This window comes from Cupressus sempervirens, chromosome 6 (genome assembly GCF_028749045.1).
Source record: "Cupressus sempervirens isolate cs-2001-9-10 chromosome 6, ASM2874904v1, whole genome shotgun sequence".
NCBI lineage: Eukaryota > Viridiplantae > Streptophyta > Pinopsida > Cupressales > Cupressaceae > Cupressus > Cupressus sempervirens.
The window spans coordinates 513,881,747-513,899,846 of record NC_143123.1 but is presented as its reverse complement, the minus strand read 5'-3'; the positions used below and the strand labels follow the sequence as shown (position 1 = coordinate 513,899,846).

Genomic DNA, 18,100 nt, shown 5'->3' with positions numbered 1-18,100 from the left:
ATGCACTAGGGAATTCTCCAAGTTTTTGCCAACAGTATGAATTTTGATGTCCATGGGATGGTGGTTTCAAGCAGCTCATTTCTTACATCATCTATTTAAGTCAAGTCTTCACATTCTACTGGATTGTACATGGACCCTGCATATATTTCTATCTCATCATAGCTGTAAGGCAGCATAACAGAGTTTGCGATCTAGGTGTTGACAAATTGTATCTTCGGTTGGATGAGGATTTTATTGTGGTCCTATTTAGTATGAGGTTGTTTATGGTGATGATCAATGTTGATCAGTTTATAGGCACAACGTTTCTTCGAAGAGTAAAATGGGATCTAGGAATTCGATTGACAGGTGTTTTGCAGAGTGGTACCATGCTTCACAGTTTGGCCGAGTTTGTTTTTAGTTTGGGCTACTTGATTAACTACAAATTTATATGGGTTCCTGGTACATATTGCTTTAGGGCAAGCAATCTCAAAGAGGGGAGATTTGGAACTTTGGGGACATTAGAAATATTAAGAAGGGATGAATTTACAATATTAAATTTGACTGTGTAAGCTGGAGATTTATTATTAAAAGTCAAATTAATATTCCATATGGTCACAAGAGGACAAGGAGAGATAAGACGAAAAACCCAAAAAGGAAGTCAAAGAGACATCGTTGCGAGAATAAAGGAGAAGAGACCCCTTCCTTTTGGTATTCTTGATTTATTATTCTGATTTTCAGTTCTCTCTTGTGAGAGTCTTTCAAAAAGCTTTAGCTTTCAGCCAGTGTGAGGACGTAGCCCCTTGTGCAGGCAAGCAGTGGACGCAAACCACTGCTTGTGGAGATATCATTTCAGGTGTCTCGTTTGTGCTTATAGGTTCTTCTCTTGTTTTCCAATCTGACTATAAAATCTGTGTATAAGATTGGATTGTGGTTAGCTAGTTATTGTATTGATGTTGTATAATGCAATAACGTTGTTTAAGGAGTTATAAGAGTCTACTGGTTATTACAATAATAGATAAGTCGTCTATTATTAGTTAATGGTTATCTATTATAAATATCTAATAAGCTTTAGTTTGCTTTCGTTTTTTGCTTTCTCTAGAATAGAATGTTTCTATTCTTTACGATTGTTTCCTAAGAAAACATCGTCTCATTCTTTTGTATAAATTGACCCTCTGGTCTCTGTTAATAACAAGTATTTACCAATTACTTTCGTAAAATGGCATCAGAGCTAATACTTAAATTTTTTTCGGAAAAATCTATAATTTCTTCTTGAAACTATTTGTTTAAATTTTTTCAAAATTATTTCAGCTAATTTCTCTAAAACCCGCCTAGGGTTTTTTGTCTAGAGAAATTCTCGAACTAGGGTTGACGCAAATCGTCTACACAATCGCATCTGAAAATTGGGGTCTACAAATCGTTTGAAAAATCACGATTTCTGGGCAAATCGTCTGCAAAATCGTATCTAAAAATCGCAATTTTGCTGGGCGTTTTTTCTGCCACTCACATGTGTACTAAGCTCGCTTCACTAGTCCTGATTGTCTCTCTTCTGCTCATGACCAGAAACCGCGACATTTACCAAGAAAAAAAAGGGGTCATTTTTTGGCTTTTTTGTGCAAACGTCTTTCAACCTACAATCTCTGCCATTTGAGGACTTAAATCTCCAATCTTCAATGCGCTATCTGCCTCTAGACGAGCTTTGAAACAAAAATCGGCCATTTCTTTCCTAGAAATTGCAATTTTTTTTGCAACTTGGACCTTCCAAACCACCGACTTGGGTTTTGCTCAAAACCCTAAATTTTGAGCTTGAAATTTTTTTTGCTTGCAAATTCTTGGTGGGATTTTCCAAAGTTCAACTGGGTTGTCATTCGTTTTTTCTGGGTGCCTCGTTTTTCGTGCCTCAATCTTCGAGCTAGCGGATCCAAAAAACAACATATTCCTTCTGGTTTTTCAAGCTCTCTTCTAAGTCATTTTGATTTTTCTAGGTCTTCCATCTTTTTGCCTCGAAGAACGTGTCTTCACAAATTTTCACAGTTTTTCATTGAAAAACATGCCATGGCATCTGTGACAAATATTCTGCTCAAGCATAACTCCAAATTCAATAGTCGAAATTATGGCACCAGGAAGTAGCGGATCATCGCAATTTTTGAATATCGAAACACCAATCAACCTGTTCTTGGTGTTACGAAGCGTTCGACTTCTCCTGGTCCTGATCAAGATACATGGGATCTGAATAATCGAGAGGCAATGATGCTTCTCAAATTATCCCTAGCTGATGATCAACTTTCTCAGATTCCATCTGACAAGAGATCTAGACACATCTCAAAGGTCTTAATGAGACTTCTGACAAAAGCAGAGCCTTCTTTTTGAAAAACACTCTGTTTTCAATTGTCATGGATGAGCGCACCTCACTCTAGGCACACCTCAATCGGATTCAAGAAATCCGTGATTAGTTACTTGCCATCGGTCGCAAGATGGAGAAAGAGGATATTGTGGTTACCACTCTTCAAGGTTTACCAAAATCTTATGAGCATTTTATCGAGACTCTCAACATCACATCTTCTGGTGTTGATTTGAATTTCACTAATCTTTGCACACTGTTGCTTCAACAAGATTAATGGAAACAATAGTTCGTCAATAGCTCCAATTCCACCTCCACTGAGCAAGCCTTTGCTGCGAAACCCTTTCAGAAAGATAAAAGCAAGTTTCAGTAGCCATCTTGGCAGAAGTCTTCTACTCCAGCATCAAATGATTCCAGAAAGAACATTCAATGCAACTACTGCAACAAGTTTGGACACATGAAGGTTGAATGTCAGAAACACTTAGCTGCACGGTCTAAGCAATCAAGATTGCAGCCCAAAGCGAACAGTGCTGAGCACACTGAGCGGGCAAAATTTGCCTTTTACGCCCTCATGGCTAAAAGACCTACAGATCATGTGAAGTCATCTGCCTAGTACATTGATTTAGGTGCCTCTCGTCATTTCACCATCGCAGAGACTGGTTTACTGACTACTAGCCTTATTCAGACTTTATTATTTTTGGTGGCGGAGAAGAGTACACAATTGTCGTTAAAGGTAACATTCAGATTCAGTCTGTTGGGAGGAATCTCATATTCCTTGATGTGTACTACATTCCAAAGTTGGAACTAAATCTACTCTCAGTCAGTCAGTTGTTGTGACATTCTCCACACTTGGCAATCACCTTCAGTTCACATCAGCGCACCATCACTGATTGGGCAACTAAGTCTATTGTTGCATTGGGTCTTAAGGATCATGGTATTTTTAGACTTACTGATTCTAGTGATTCTCAGGACTTAGCTATGGCTGCTCGGCAGTCTTCTGTCAGCACACTTTGGCATCAGCGATATGGGCACTTAAATGTGCATTACCTCTCACAGCTTGCTCGAGATGAGCTTGTTATTGGATTGCCAGAGATTCAGACTTAACAGCTTGGAGTTTGTGACGCATGTCAGGCTGAGAATCAATCTTTACGATCATTTCCTAAGGAAACATCGTCTCATTCTTTTTGTATAAATTGACCATCTGGTCTCTGTTAATAACAAGCAAGTATTTACCAATTACTTCTGTAATACTGATTTTATCTTACCGATTTGTAACTCATGGTTTTATGTTCGACATTTTGAATGCTATTGTGAAATAACAGGTTATGTACTTGTGGTGAACCTTCTGGTTTTATTATAGCGTTGTATTCTATTTCACCTGTATCTGAGTTTGAATGTTATATTTGAGAAAAGTTGACTAAATCTACATTGGAATTTCTACTAGTTTTCGATTCTGCTGGAAACCATCTGCAATGTTTAGTTTCTGATTATACTATTAAAGAGAAAACGAGACAATATCCAATCAGGGATATTACAGTTTTGGATTCACATATTGTTGGACATTCTTTTGTTGAGGATATGGATAATGTGGAGCTTTGGATGTTTCTAGTGTGGATTCAATAGTTGCTGATGTGGTTGAGGATCTACATAATACTGCGGATCTGAATTTCATGTTTGAGGCTATTGTTATTGTTGGTCGTGATCAATTGCAGAGATTGTTGGTGAAGCATTATGTTCAGTTTGTTCCTAGGAGCGAGCGTGCTGATTAGGTGGCTGATATTCATTTGATTCAGATATTTGTATGGATGAAGCAGAGATGGTTGGTGTGCAGATTTGTTCTTTTGTCTGGGATGGATTGGAAACCTATAGTGAAAATGAAGATGCTTGCAGATATTTCTTTTGCCATTAAAGTGTGGGACACACTTTGTCATATCCCCTCATTATGATAGTATACTATGGATAAATAGACAAGTTAAGTAAAATAGTCATCGATAAGTAGATTATATATAATTATTTATACTAAATCATTATGAGAGTAAATAAAAATATAAAAAATATATTATAAGTTTTGTGAATATATATAATTGAAATAAATATATAATGATTATAGAAGTAGCATAATAATATGTTACTTAGATATGTATAATAGTGGTTAAATAAATAATAATAATACTAATTTTATAAATGTGTGATGACAATAAAATGTAAATATAATATATTATCATATATTTAAATATGAAATATAATATAGAAATTAAATTAGTAAATGGAAAATAAATAGAGTTATCAATAAAAATATTTATTACATTAAAATAAATAAGAAACATAACATGATATATAATTATTAATTACATGAAAAGACACAGCTTTTCTCATTTCAAAATATATAAAGGACTATTGAAACTAAGGAAAAGATATTGAGAGATATTGAATAGAGAAATGAAATATATTAAAAATATGGTCGACAAAGTTTCAATTTGAATAAGTTAGAATAAATTATGTAAGTTCCCACAAGAGACATTATAGAGGTATCAGAACTAGCGTCCTGCCAGCCTGTGACTCTTAAAGACATCTATTAGTTTATGTCCATCTGTATAGTTGTTGGGTATTAATACTGAGAATTGACAACCTATCATTCTAAGAGATAAGGAAAAACTTCCAACACAAAATGACTGGCCAAGACAAACTATTTTGATGGTCCAGATTCTAGTCATATTCATGTCATTGGTTTACTATTTGACAATTCACCAACAAATTTAAATATGGAAGAAATGTGGACCAGCAACCTACCTCCTACTACTCTGTAATGACTATCATAAATATATTAGCTATGGTTTAAGAGATGATCAAAGAATACAAAAGACAGTACCCTCAGATCTGAGACTGATTGTGTGGCAAGAGAATGTACCAAATACGCATATATGATTATAGAAGTCAGCGGTAGAAGAAATCCACAGTTACCCTCTGAAATTATTACTAAAGATATTGATAACGATTTAGAATATGCAATCAACAAATAAGAACTCCATTTGACATTATGCAAAATTGAGCCTCTTATAATATCAAACTTTGTTCACGGTAACAAGAGAATCATGGAGAAAAGAAGTTACTTATGGAGTAATAAAACGATAGATGAACTCAGCAAGAAAATGGTAATAGAAGATAATAGAACCTCAATCGGTTTCATATTTCACCTAGAGAAATACAACGAAGTTGAGTCAGCGGGTGACTAATGTGTGGAAGGAATAGAGAAATATCATGTATACAAGAGATAGTGTATTTTTACACAGGTGTTACCCTTGATGGTGCGTGAACAAAAGGGGGACACCACGACAATTGCAAGCGGATGTCTGTGAACAAACAACCAACAACAATGATCTATACAAGTAATCACGATGGAATAGATACAATGTTGATTTGTTTAATAAAGGAATAGGTGTAATGTGGGCAAGAAGCTTGGAAAAAGGGATCGATAGGAAGAAAGATGCACTTTGGAGAGGGAATAAATGATCATCAAATTGATACTGGCAATTCATGAATAATATAATCATCTAAAGACCAATTGCATTCATAAATTGGTTATATCTTGCAGTTATTTTTGTGATGCAATTTCTTGAGCCAATAGTGTTGAAGATATATATACATTAATTATTCAAACCCAGATTCTAAGCATTCAGAGGTCCTATGATCTAGCATTTAGAAGGATTTGAAAATGCCATTAGATAGTAAAACTTGTCAAGATCAAATATACATAAAGTTTGGCATATTATCATACAGAATCACCAACGAAGGAAGACATAAGAAAGGACAACATACTGAACGATACAAAGAGGATAATCAAAAAAATAGTGAGCAAATAAAGGAGGATGATGGGGAAGATAGGAATTGGAATTGCATACTCATAGGTTGACATGGAGCCACAACAAAGATGAAAGAGAAAAATAAAGCGGATGATGGATCTTATTTTCTTGTAAAAACAGATATGTCGGAATATAGTCTGGGAAGAAAAAGTGAGCATATTAATTCAAAACCTAACCATCAGTCACGAGTTGAACAATGGACATCTAAAGGAGTAATTGGGTGCAAAGAAAGTAGGATCACAATGTGATCTATAATTGAGCCCTGTCTTTGGGACTTCAAAATACATGAAGCCTGCAATTTTAGATCACATGAATTCAATAAGGGATATTTGGATTATGCATACTGCCCACATAAATAAGGCTTGTTAAGAGAATGGCACATTAAGTTATATCACGTACTCGATCTGACATTCGTATGTATACCAGATTTGAAGGTAAGTATTTATGCATCTCTTTATTACTAGACCCCATGAATATGATATTTAAGTAAATATAGATGGGGAACTACTTAGGATTGACTGTTAAAAAAATTGAGTATTGATAATGTATAGATTATTCAAAATAGGTTACTTATTATTTGAACAAGAATTTCCAATATGGGTTACTCGTTATTTGAATAGGAATTTCTTAATCATAGTTAAATGTTCGATAAGGAGATAATAGGTTTGAGGGACATAGATCAAAATATGTATGTGGAAGATTGAAGATATATTCAAAGGATACAGTTAATCTATATTGTGTTTGAAGGATCTAATATTATTATGTTGAATTATATTAAGTCAAGATGTGTGAATAATACTACTAGTAATTCATGGTTGCATCCTTAAGAACTATTGTGTTAGTCACGTAATGGTAGATAGTGTGCATAGGGGGAGGAGTAAATCAGTCGCATTAGGGAAAAAGAATCCCAATATGAATAAAAGATCTGAGGGAGCCCTAAGCTGAGCATGTCCAAACTCGAGCAGCAGTAAATCTACCATCCATTATGGGATCCGATGCATAGGGAATATGGGTGATATCTAGAATTTCTAATAGTATTAATTTGATGTTATATATGTTCAATATAATCAAGAATCGAACAAAGATAATTTCTAACTCACTTAGTAGACAAGGGCACAAATGAACCCTACAATAAATGACTTTCCTATGGAGTCTATAGTTAAGGAAGAATCACAAGGGCCACTATGAAAAAAAAGATAGGGGAGAAATGCTAAGAAAGAACCCTACTACTTGGTGATAAAGGGAGAACGGCTAGGGCACCCTATTGTAGTACTAGTTAAGGGAAAGATACTAAGGGCTTTCCTATGGAGTCTACAATTAAGGGAGAATCACAAGGGCACCCTATCACAAAAATAGTTAGGGGAGAAATGCTAAGAAAGAACCCTACTACTTTGTGATACATGGAGAATGGCTAGGGCACCCTATTGTAGTACTAATTAAGGGAAAGACAATATAATATACCCTAATGCAAGAAGTTTTCCTACAGAGTCTACAAAAGGGAGTACCACTAGGACAGCCTATTGTAGTACTAGTTAAGAGAAAGATGCTCAAGTAACCTTTTGGAGGAGATATGAGACAAAAATAGAAACAAGAATTCCCACTAAGAAACAAGAATTCCCACTAAGTAGACCACCTCACATGGATGCCTAGCACCTGCCACTAGGGCCAAGGGGGCAAAAGTTCCACTCTTGGGCTTAATAAGGGATTGACTCTGACTAACTTATCATGAATCTGTTTTCTTTCTTTAAATATTATATATGTAAGTATTGATGTTCATTTTGTGGTTGCAGGGTTCATAATTAAAAGCATAACAAAGATTAGGATAAGTATATAATATGTCTACTTGGTGCCTGCTTTGTGGCTTCATGCATTAAAGTGTTTACCTCATGTCTACTTTGTATCTTCATGCATTTATGTGTCTTCTTCGTGTATGCTTCATGTCTACAAGAGCTCATCTATTTATTTTGTGCACATTTCATTTTTTCATGAATTAAGGTATATACCCCATGCATGACTTATGAATTCTTGCATCCTAATCTATACCTTGTATGTTGACTTTACAAGAAAACTTAGGTGTAGACGGCCATTGCTCGAGGACAAGCAATTTGAGGAAGGGTGGATTGTCATATCCCCTTATTATGATAGTATGGATAAATAGATAAGTGAAATAAAATAGTTATCGATAAGTAGATTATATACAATTATTTATACTAAATCATTATGAGAGTAAATAACAATATAAAAATTATATTATAAGTTTTGTGAATAAATATAATTGGAATAAATATACAATGATTATAAAAGTAGCATAATAATATGTTACTTAGATAAATATAATAGTGGTTAAATAAATAATAATAATAATACTAATATTATAAATGTGTGATGACAACAAAATGTAAATATAATATATTATCATATATTTAAATATGAAATATAATATAGAAATTAAGTAAATGGAAAATAAATAGAGTTATCAATAAAAATATATATTACATTAAACTAAACAAGCAACATAATATGATATATAATTATAATTAAATATAATTATTAATTACATGAAAAGCCACAACTTTTCTCATTTCAAAATATCTAAAGGAATATTGAAACTAAGGAAAAGATATTGGGAGATATAGAACAGAAAAATGAAATATATTAAAAATATGGTCGACAGAGTTTCAATTTGAATAAATTATGTAAGTTTCGACAAGAGACATTACACATTTTTCTATCTACCTGGGGAGTCCAATGTAGGAGCATCTTGCATCAGAAAAATAAAGGGGGACATAATTTTTTATTTTTTTTATTTTTTTTAATAAATGGAGAGAAAGTGACAAAAATTAGAAGAAAAATAATAAAAATAAATAAGAATGGAGAAAAGAGGGAAAAAGGCACTTAATAGGTGGCACTATTTAATGTAACTTATGGCTTGAGGGTTTATTTAATGTAACTTGCTAGGCCGACTTGTGGCTTGGTTTGATATAAATAGACAGTCTTGTCTTGTCATTATTCATTTAGCATGGGATTCGACATGAAGGAAGTCAGCTAGAGTGAGGAACAGCTGAGCAGAGCAAACTTTGTGAATAGAGCTAGTAGCTGCAGCTTGGGAAATAAGGTTTTTGTTTGGTGGCTTGCGAGCACAAGTTTAGATTCTTCTTGGGGTTTTTTACTAGATTGTGGATCTAAGCTAGCTAGGATTTGGATCTTGCAAGATCTTGCAGAATTACCATATTAATTGTTTATGTATTTGACCATAACCAGGAAGGCCTTACAGTTGGGCATATTGGATGTAAATTTTATGATTCTATTATGGGAGTTGGAGTTATTTGGATCTAAATCTTTGTGTTATTTTTATACTTCCACTGTGTGGTCATTTGTTGGGTGCTAGGACATCTCCTTTGGGGATTCTCCTGCCTTGCACTGCATCAAAAAGTCTCCTGTTTCCTTGGTCACGTTTGATGTTGGCACAAGAGTTTTCATTATTTAATATATTGTTTTCAGTTATTGTATTAACTTTAAACATTGGATCATGCTACTCTCCAGTATCAAGAAACAAAAGTAGATTGCAAAGACAAAACATAAAGGACAATAAGAATTGATGCAATTTCAAAATCAGTATTAAGGGAAATCAAGGGCAAGAAACAACAGAGAAGAAAATCAGAAGTTATACCTCTCCAAGGAATTCCATTTCCATTTCTTGAGCTGTCCGTTGAGCTCCTCTATTTCCAAAAATGTATGAATCCTGACCACAGTGAGGACATTTGAAGCAGCTCATATTCTCTATCAGTCCCAGTATCTAAACAAAATTGCAAACAAAAAAATTGTCAGTCAATGCAAATATGTAGTTGACAGTCTAAGATATTTCATGTGCCACATATTAAACTCAGAAGCATGAATATAATATCATGGATTATGGAAATCTGTTATCATTAACATATTAAACTTTCGTTGAATATCAAGCCAGCTCCTAAGTTATTCATGGAGGTCTCAAGAAAGTATGATCAACATGTTTTATGCTTATAAGAGAGTACACAAGATAAATAAACGACTAATTTTGGGCACTGAGATTGCAATAGAAGTGGGCCACTTCGTGTATAAGTAAAAAGGAAAATCAGCAAATGATGCAAAAATGTCCTGCGGTGTAACTCAGGTTTTTCTGAGATTTCAAGTTCAACCAACCAGGAACCACTTCAACATTTAATACGTACAATTTTAGAAATGACATGCATGCCATCATTCTCACAAAGTAGAACCAATTAGCCTTCTTTTTCTAGTTTCATTTGAATGCAACCAAAATTGCTCATATTGCAGTCAAATTGTCACGACCCAATGTATTTATTTTAATTCTTTTTAGGGACTGATAGTATGGAAACTTTGAGATAGTCTTATTTTCCTATATATTTTTTATTTAGAAAATTGCAATATTTTGTTTTTATTTGTAATTTATTGTATTCAGTTATAAATTAGTATTGGCAATGACTAATGGAGGGAGTTGTCTAAATGTTTCAGTGAAGTGGGCATTTACAAGCTGTTCAACTAACAAGTCAAATGGCACATGTGTTAAGGAAGCGGGTGCAGGGTACTGTGGCTTCACAAATGACTTGGGAAGAACATTCAGGAGTGTGCTTCTAACAGAATTGAACACAGAATGGTTACCAAGATATTTAATATTTACGAGAAAGCCTCTTAAGTAAGACATTACAAAGATCTATCTATAAAGGATATAAACACAAGTAAGAAAAGCAGAGAATAAGAACTTAACTGAATCAATAAAAGAATATTCCTAATTTCTATCCTAATAACTTAATAGACAATTATAAACTATATATTACAATATTATTTGCATACCCTCCCTTAATGATCAATCAACTAATTACACCAAGTTTTCATGAATTTTATAAATTTGTCTGGACTCAAGGACTTGGCATGAACTTTTGTCATCTGATCTTCAGTTGGAACAAACTGCAACAGCACTTATTCATCTTCTACAACAAGTTGTATGAAATGACAATGAAGCTCCACATGTTTTGTATGCTCATGGAAGAAATGAATTCTTGGCAAGCTTTAGCGTCACTTGACTGTCACAAAACAAGGGTTAGGGAACTTGCTTGTCAGAAAGCATCCATCAAAGCCAAACTGTTTCACTTTTCACATGCTACTTTGCCAGTTCCCCAATACTCTACTTCTGTGGAGGAAAGAGCTATTGCATGTTAATTCTTACTTGTCCATGTGACTGCATCCATACCAAGTCTGAAACATATCTAGATATACTCTTCTTGTCATCAATATAACCTGCCCAATCTGAATCTGTGAAAGCAACCAACCTAGGATCTTTGTTTTTTTCTATGCAAAATGTCAAAGTCAAGTGTCCCTTTTACATATCTCAGTACTCACTTTGTTGCAAACCAATGTTTTGCCTTGGGTGTGATCGAGCCCTAATTTCAATATTTTGGGCATCCATTTGTGTTGAGAAACAGAAAGAAGCAGCTGAAGTAATACTTATTTGGATAAAGGAGGACTGGTTGTTGAATTGAATAAAGAAAAGGTTAGAGAAATAATTAGTGAGATGGCTGTCAATAGTTATCATTGTATAGCATTTGCTTAGCAAAATTTGAATGACTCATTGTTGCCAAGGACTGAGAAACAGGAGGCAACATGGGGATCTGGATCTTATAAGATTTTGCTAAGACAGCATACCCACATATTTTGAGAACTTGGGCATCACAGTTGGAGTTCAAGGAAGTTGAATTACTGATTAAACATACAGAGAATGGTTCCACATTCTCAAATGAGTTTCCACATTCTCAAAGGGTATGCTGAGAGTGGTGCTGAAGTATTCACCGAGGACAGAGATCTATAAAACATTCCCTACTGCAATCAACAAGAGTAATAAGCCTGCAGAGAACCAGTCTATACTGAAAGAATCTCATTTCAAAAACTGTGATCTTTAATGAATATTGGCTAAATTTTTGAAGAACTAAACCTCAGCAAAACACCCAGAAATATACAATAAAGCTGGAGCAATGTTTTCAAAGAAGATCCTCACACGGATTTTGAAAGATTAAATACATACTTGCATACAGACTTTAGTTCATGACGTCTGTTTTGAAACATGTCACATGAATTTCCTCTAATAAGTCAGAAATAAAATAAAATGATGCCCAGACGGATAAAGGACTTAACAAAAGAGCAAAGATGGAGCAACTATGGTCAATCATGGCAATAACAGCCAGAAAGCATCATTTTATAAAGTGTAAGGGATATATTCGAATCATCATTAGGTGATATGATATCCTGCACATGAGAAATAATTATCAAATTCAAACTCATGTTGAGTTTTAGATGAATACATCAGCATCAAACTAATTGGTACATTGAAGTTGCTGAGGCACACAAACACAATGGAGCAGGAGATTAACGGAATTTGTCATCATAAGCAACACAAGCTGGCACCATATACCTTGACAAGGAGGCAGTAAACAAATGATGTTCAGAGCAATCATACGGAAATAAAATAATAACTTCATAAACTAAGTCAGAGACATTAATAAGCAGTGATGGAGAATGCAACACGTCAGAGTGAAAGCAAATAAAGGAGTCATTGGGAGTCAGCGTTCAAGCTTGGAATTAGGATGTCGGGACTCTGTCATCACACTGGAGCTTTTCCATGGTACTGCTTGAAGAATCTAACAGACGCACCACAGTTCATGAGGATTTGGGGTTGTGTAGTACCGTCTTCCTCGAATTATTTACGACAATATCTCACAGTTGTCTGCCATTGCAGTGAATATTGAATTATTCAGATGAGCTTACAGGTGCAGCAAAGATGGGAAGAGGTCATCAAGTGATGTTTACGTCGATTCTCAGTAGTGACCAGAAAGCTTGACCCATGCATAAAGAAATGTTGGCCAACGGTGATAGAAATGGATGAAGCCAAGGCGAGATTATATAATAACCGCTCAAAAGCCTTCTTCCATTAATGAAGAAACTCCGTGGATGATTGATGGTGCTGGCTTACCACCTAATGCAAGTGAACAATTTTCGAAGATGGTCGCTCTCACCAAGAAGGTTACAACACAGGTCATGGAAGAAAAATAGCACACGAGATGAAGATATTTGCGTGGGAGACTCTATTCTGAGAAAAACAACCCAGATGACCTCAAATGCTCGCCCTCAACAATGGCCATCCGGAAACCCATCTTCGTGCAATGAAAGTATTAGTAATTATAATATTTTATTTAGGAAATGGTCAAAAGAATATAAGTTGTTTGATAAAGTAAGCATACATCATTTTATTAATCGAGTTAATTGATATCGTTAGCTGTTGAAAGAGGTGTGAACTTTGAGGACATCCCTTCGTGTCAAGAGACATATTGTTTCTTTCAAATGAAAGAATATAAATAATAAGTCTATTATTTTGAAGAAGGGACAAAAGATATAAAAAGACACATTTGACAAAAGCATGTGAGGAAAAAGTATTTACATTTTACTTGTAAGGAGGAATAAGGAGAAAAAAAAAATGGCTTTGTAATACAAAATTCAAATATATTATTGCAATGATAAATAAAAAGTCTTTCGTTTATATTTAAGGCATGGAGATTTAAACTATAGTTGATTCATCCTTTATAATCATCTTTAAATTATGTAAACAATTTAAATGTTAGATAAGTGGACACGGTTATTTAGCATCTTGAATGTGATCATCATAGATATAGTGAAATATTGAATTGTTTTTGTATCTTTGTCCAATTTGTTTCCCTACCATAGGAGTTAAAGTTCAATTTGAACTAATTTAAGATTGCATATATATATTTGATCTGTCGCATCTTGATTATTAAATTGTTAAGAGTATAAGTGTGTAGAATTGTATAAAGTTGTACGTGAAAATCTTCATTGTAGTTGACTCTAGTGCCCGAATAAGCAAAGGCACTGGTCTTTTGAATCATTGAAGTATTAATGTTGGAATTATATTTGAAGTCATAAAATCTATATCTTCCTTCCTACAAGCATCAAACCAATTGTTAAAAACCATATACAAAACATTCAATTATTTCAAGCAAGCATTCAACTTTACTTTGATCGAGTTCAAGGATTATGCCAGCCAAAAAACTCACAAGGTTTAAATTCACTATAGAAAATTCTTGAACCAAGCAATCAGCATTTGAGGTGACGGTTTACCCGCCTAGGTGTAGCAAAGCCTAAAGTGCAAGGGAATCAAGGTGATTCTCATTCGTAAGAAGCAATAGAGTGTTGTCATGAAACAAGAAATGTAACTCATAGCATAACTCAAATCAGGTCTGGTGACTATAAGGTACATAAGGCTGCCCACTAGTTGTCTGAATGTTGACTCATTGACCAACTTTGAGTCTATTTTGGCAGTTCAACCCTATCTCCATAGGAGTAGACAAGATTTTGTAATCTGTCATTCAGAATTTGTCTAATAAACTTTTGAGTGTATTTAGACTAAGAAATAAAAGTACCACCACTTGTCTGTCAAACCTCTATACCTAGCCAATAGTAGAGAAGGCCTAAGTCTGTCATATCAAACACCGGACACAAACTCAATTTTATTTTCTCAACCAAATGTATCCTACTACCTTTAAGGATATTATCATCCACATAAATGAACAGAAGAATGATATCACTACCTATGCTTTTGATATATAAATTGGGATCTGAGGGACCTTTGAAGCCCCTACTCATCCAAATACCTGTCAAACTTGATGGGCCATTTCCTAGGTGTCTATTTCAAATTTTCAGGCCATAAAGAGCCTTCATCAATTGACAAACTTTGTGCTCTTTTCCTACACCCTGAAAAGCATAAGGTTGTGTCATCCACACTTCCTCCAAATCTCCATTGAGTAAGGTGCTCTTCAAGTCCATTTGAAGGACTTTCCAGCTCAACTATGTTGCCATGCCTAGAACTAGATGGATGGTGCTCATCTTTGTTGTAGGCACTGCCCCCATAGTCGTCTTCTTCTCGCTGTGAAAATCCTTTAGCCACCAACAATGCTTTGTATTTTTCAAGTGTTACATTATATTTGTACTTGAATTTGTACATCCATTTGCAATTAAAGGGTTTCTTCCTTGGTGGAAGATCTGAAAGAACAATAGGCGGGTTTATTGTTATGCTTCAACTTTAAAGGTTTTCTTCCCTGGTGGAAGATCTGAAAGAACAATAGGCGGGTTTATTGTTATGCTTCAACTTTCTAGGATGCATGCCCTATCTTTAAGTTTTTAACCCTCTGACAACTTATATGTTGCATGGGTGTTATAGCCACCCAACTATTACAATATACAAGCCTAAAAACCTAGGTAGCAAACTATAAAAGGTTTATATAAAATTTAGACATTTGAAGTTAAACTTACCATTATAGTATACTAAGTGTATTACAACCTTCACAAAAAAGGTGTAATAAACGAAATAGTAAATTCCTAATGTATTTGACCCCTCGTTTCCTTTTCAAGGAATATAAATGGAGTCCTAAAATTACACAGGTAAACCTATTAAAGGAAATAAAGAGAGAACATGGAACACTCATCAGGGGCTTACTGAATACTAACAATTGATCACAGAATATAAATAAAGCTCAATTGTGATTACACTGCACAATTCTCAACATTCACAGATTGTACACATGCGATGAGAAATGGGGAAAACAACTTTCTATATAATTTTGAATCACTCTTGTTCAATAAACTCAACAGAATTTTTTGTAACATAATTGTGTTTGATAGGGTCATAAGACATTCTTAACCTTTCCACTTTCTTTCCCTAATTTGGATCTTCACCAATTATCTTAATGTCAAAAATTTATTAGCGTTGCTAGTCATGGCACTAAAGGTATACCGTATACATGCAAACAAAAAGTGATAAAACAATGCAATTAAATTGGTTTAATAGAGGTTTCAATTTTGTTGTGTAATGTCACATTTCAGAAAAAATTTGCATGAACAAAAATATCTGAAAATATAATAAGGTTATCAAAAAAATAAAGATTATTTAAAAAGAAGAATGACAATTTCATGCATTTTTTAAACTAATGAAAAGAGTCACTTCAGTATTGCAGAACCCCCTGCAACAGGTTCAATTAATATGTCCAGTTTAAAATAAAGTCTAATGCATTGCCTGTCTGATACTAAAGCTGATACAAATGAGTACGTACCGGAACTTCAACTTTTCGAAACATGTTGGCACCTTTTCGTGCATCCAACAAGGCAATATCTTGAGGAGTGGATACAATAACAGCACCTAGAAAGTAATCATGTACAATGCAGTTGTCACTGCCATAGTTAAAGAAACAGATACAAGATAGTGATACATGAAATGCCAAATGTGGAAATTTAAAAAATTAATCCCAAATACAATATTCGCCAAACATTCATCATTTACTATCTGTCACTGCTGATCCCTTTCATTGCTAAATTTATACTAGAACACAGAAATACCTACTTGAGTTGACAATTCTGCAAGTGAAAAAATAAATGTAGAAAAACATAAGGGACATTTGGGGCACTAGGACAAATTTTATTAATAATGCATGGATGCAGATTCCATGGCAACATCAATGTCCAAAAAGTTAATAATCATGGTTTCAAAGATTGGGCTCAATTTGAGATTCAATTCTATAAAACACACTTCACTAAACAACTAATAAATACACTCTACTTCTAGTACTGGTGAGATCAAGATTTCTACTTTTACATTGGGGTTAGGTTTTTCTTCGAAACTATTCTTATCTTCAGTTGGCAAATGGTGCCTAATTTCAGATAAAATGAAAAGACATCAAAGGCCAATAAACATTTCTTTGATTATTTTCATCTTCCCAACTCAGAAAAATCAACTGCTATTTCCAAACTCAATAGGCATGGAAGGACTTGTTCATGCACCTGCACTCAATTATCTAATACTGAAAAAACTCTCGTGGTTTTAACAAAATTCCATCCAGTAACAATCAACATTAGTTACCACAAATGCCCCATGTTATCATCTCATTCCTTTATTTCTCAGGACTTCACACTAGATATGATGTGGTATAAATCATGAGAAAATAGTAGTTATGAAATTTCTAGTAGAAGATACAAAATAGTCAGCTCTAGGGCCCTGATAAACCCAGCCTCAGAGAAAAGTTGTAAATTCTCAAAAGTTAAAGGCATTCTTCTTAGCCCCTTAAAGACTTGATTGTGAGAAAATCAAGAAAGGAAACAATACTTGAGAAAGGGATTTCCATACAAACCTAGGATCTCTCTTCATTATTGGTTCTAACTCTAGGGATAGTTACCCAAAGACTCTACTATGACCCTTACTACTCATACACCATATCAGAATTCCTCTCCATCTAAAGAATGTTAGTGTTTTGTAGCTGCATGAGAGATCATTATCACCTGCAGTGATCTGCTTCAAGTTTTCTCAGAAATATTTTGCGATGATATTATCTTTCTTTGGACCTTGTTGTAGCATTTCCGCTATTCAGCATTCATATTTTATCATATTGTGTGACTTTCATCCTTGACTCCTATTGTCTCCTTCTGATTGTGTGTGCATCACAGCTGGTGCCGTGTGTGCACTGACATGGCACCGTGTGTGTGTCAAATGTTTATGACAAGCAATTTTTGTAGGTGTTCACATCATTTATGGAGCTTCTCGACTCTCTTTGTGGTGCTGTCAGTTCAATTTAATGTTGTTGTGTATTGTTGATAATAACGCCTTCCGTCACACTTTTACGTAGGAGTCTGTAGTCTTGACACATCATCTCTATTCATTATTTTGATAAAAACTCTTGTATGGATGATGGTCATTGGGTCTATCGGTTTACGGCAATTGTGCCTTGCAGATCTGAAGATAAACTTTCCGTATTTATCATCTATTATTCAATTTTTCAATAGTGTGGAGTTTTGTTCTTTATCGCAATTAGTGTAGGAG

General features: G+C 34.4%; 1 protein-coding gene across 1 annotated transcript in view; it reads right to left on the bottom strand.

Moving 5' to 3' along the window:
• INDH (INDH1(iron-sulfur protein required for NADH dehydrogenase)) overlaps window positions 1–18,100 on the bottom strand; it is a 191,561-nt gene that overhangs the window by 13,861 nt on the left and 159,600 nt on the right. Inside the window, exons 6-7 of the mRNA XM_089788749.1 lie at window positions 16,344–16,429; window positions 9,848–9,973 (exon numbers count right to left, since the gene is read on the bottom strand). Of these exons, the coding sequence (XP_089644875.1) occupies window positions 9,848–9,973; window positions 16,344–16,429 (212 nt within the window). The remainder of the gene's footprint in view (window positions 1–9,847; window positions 9,974–16,343; window positions 16,430–18,100) is intronic.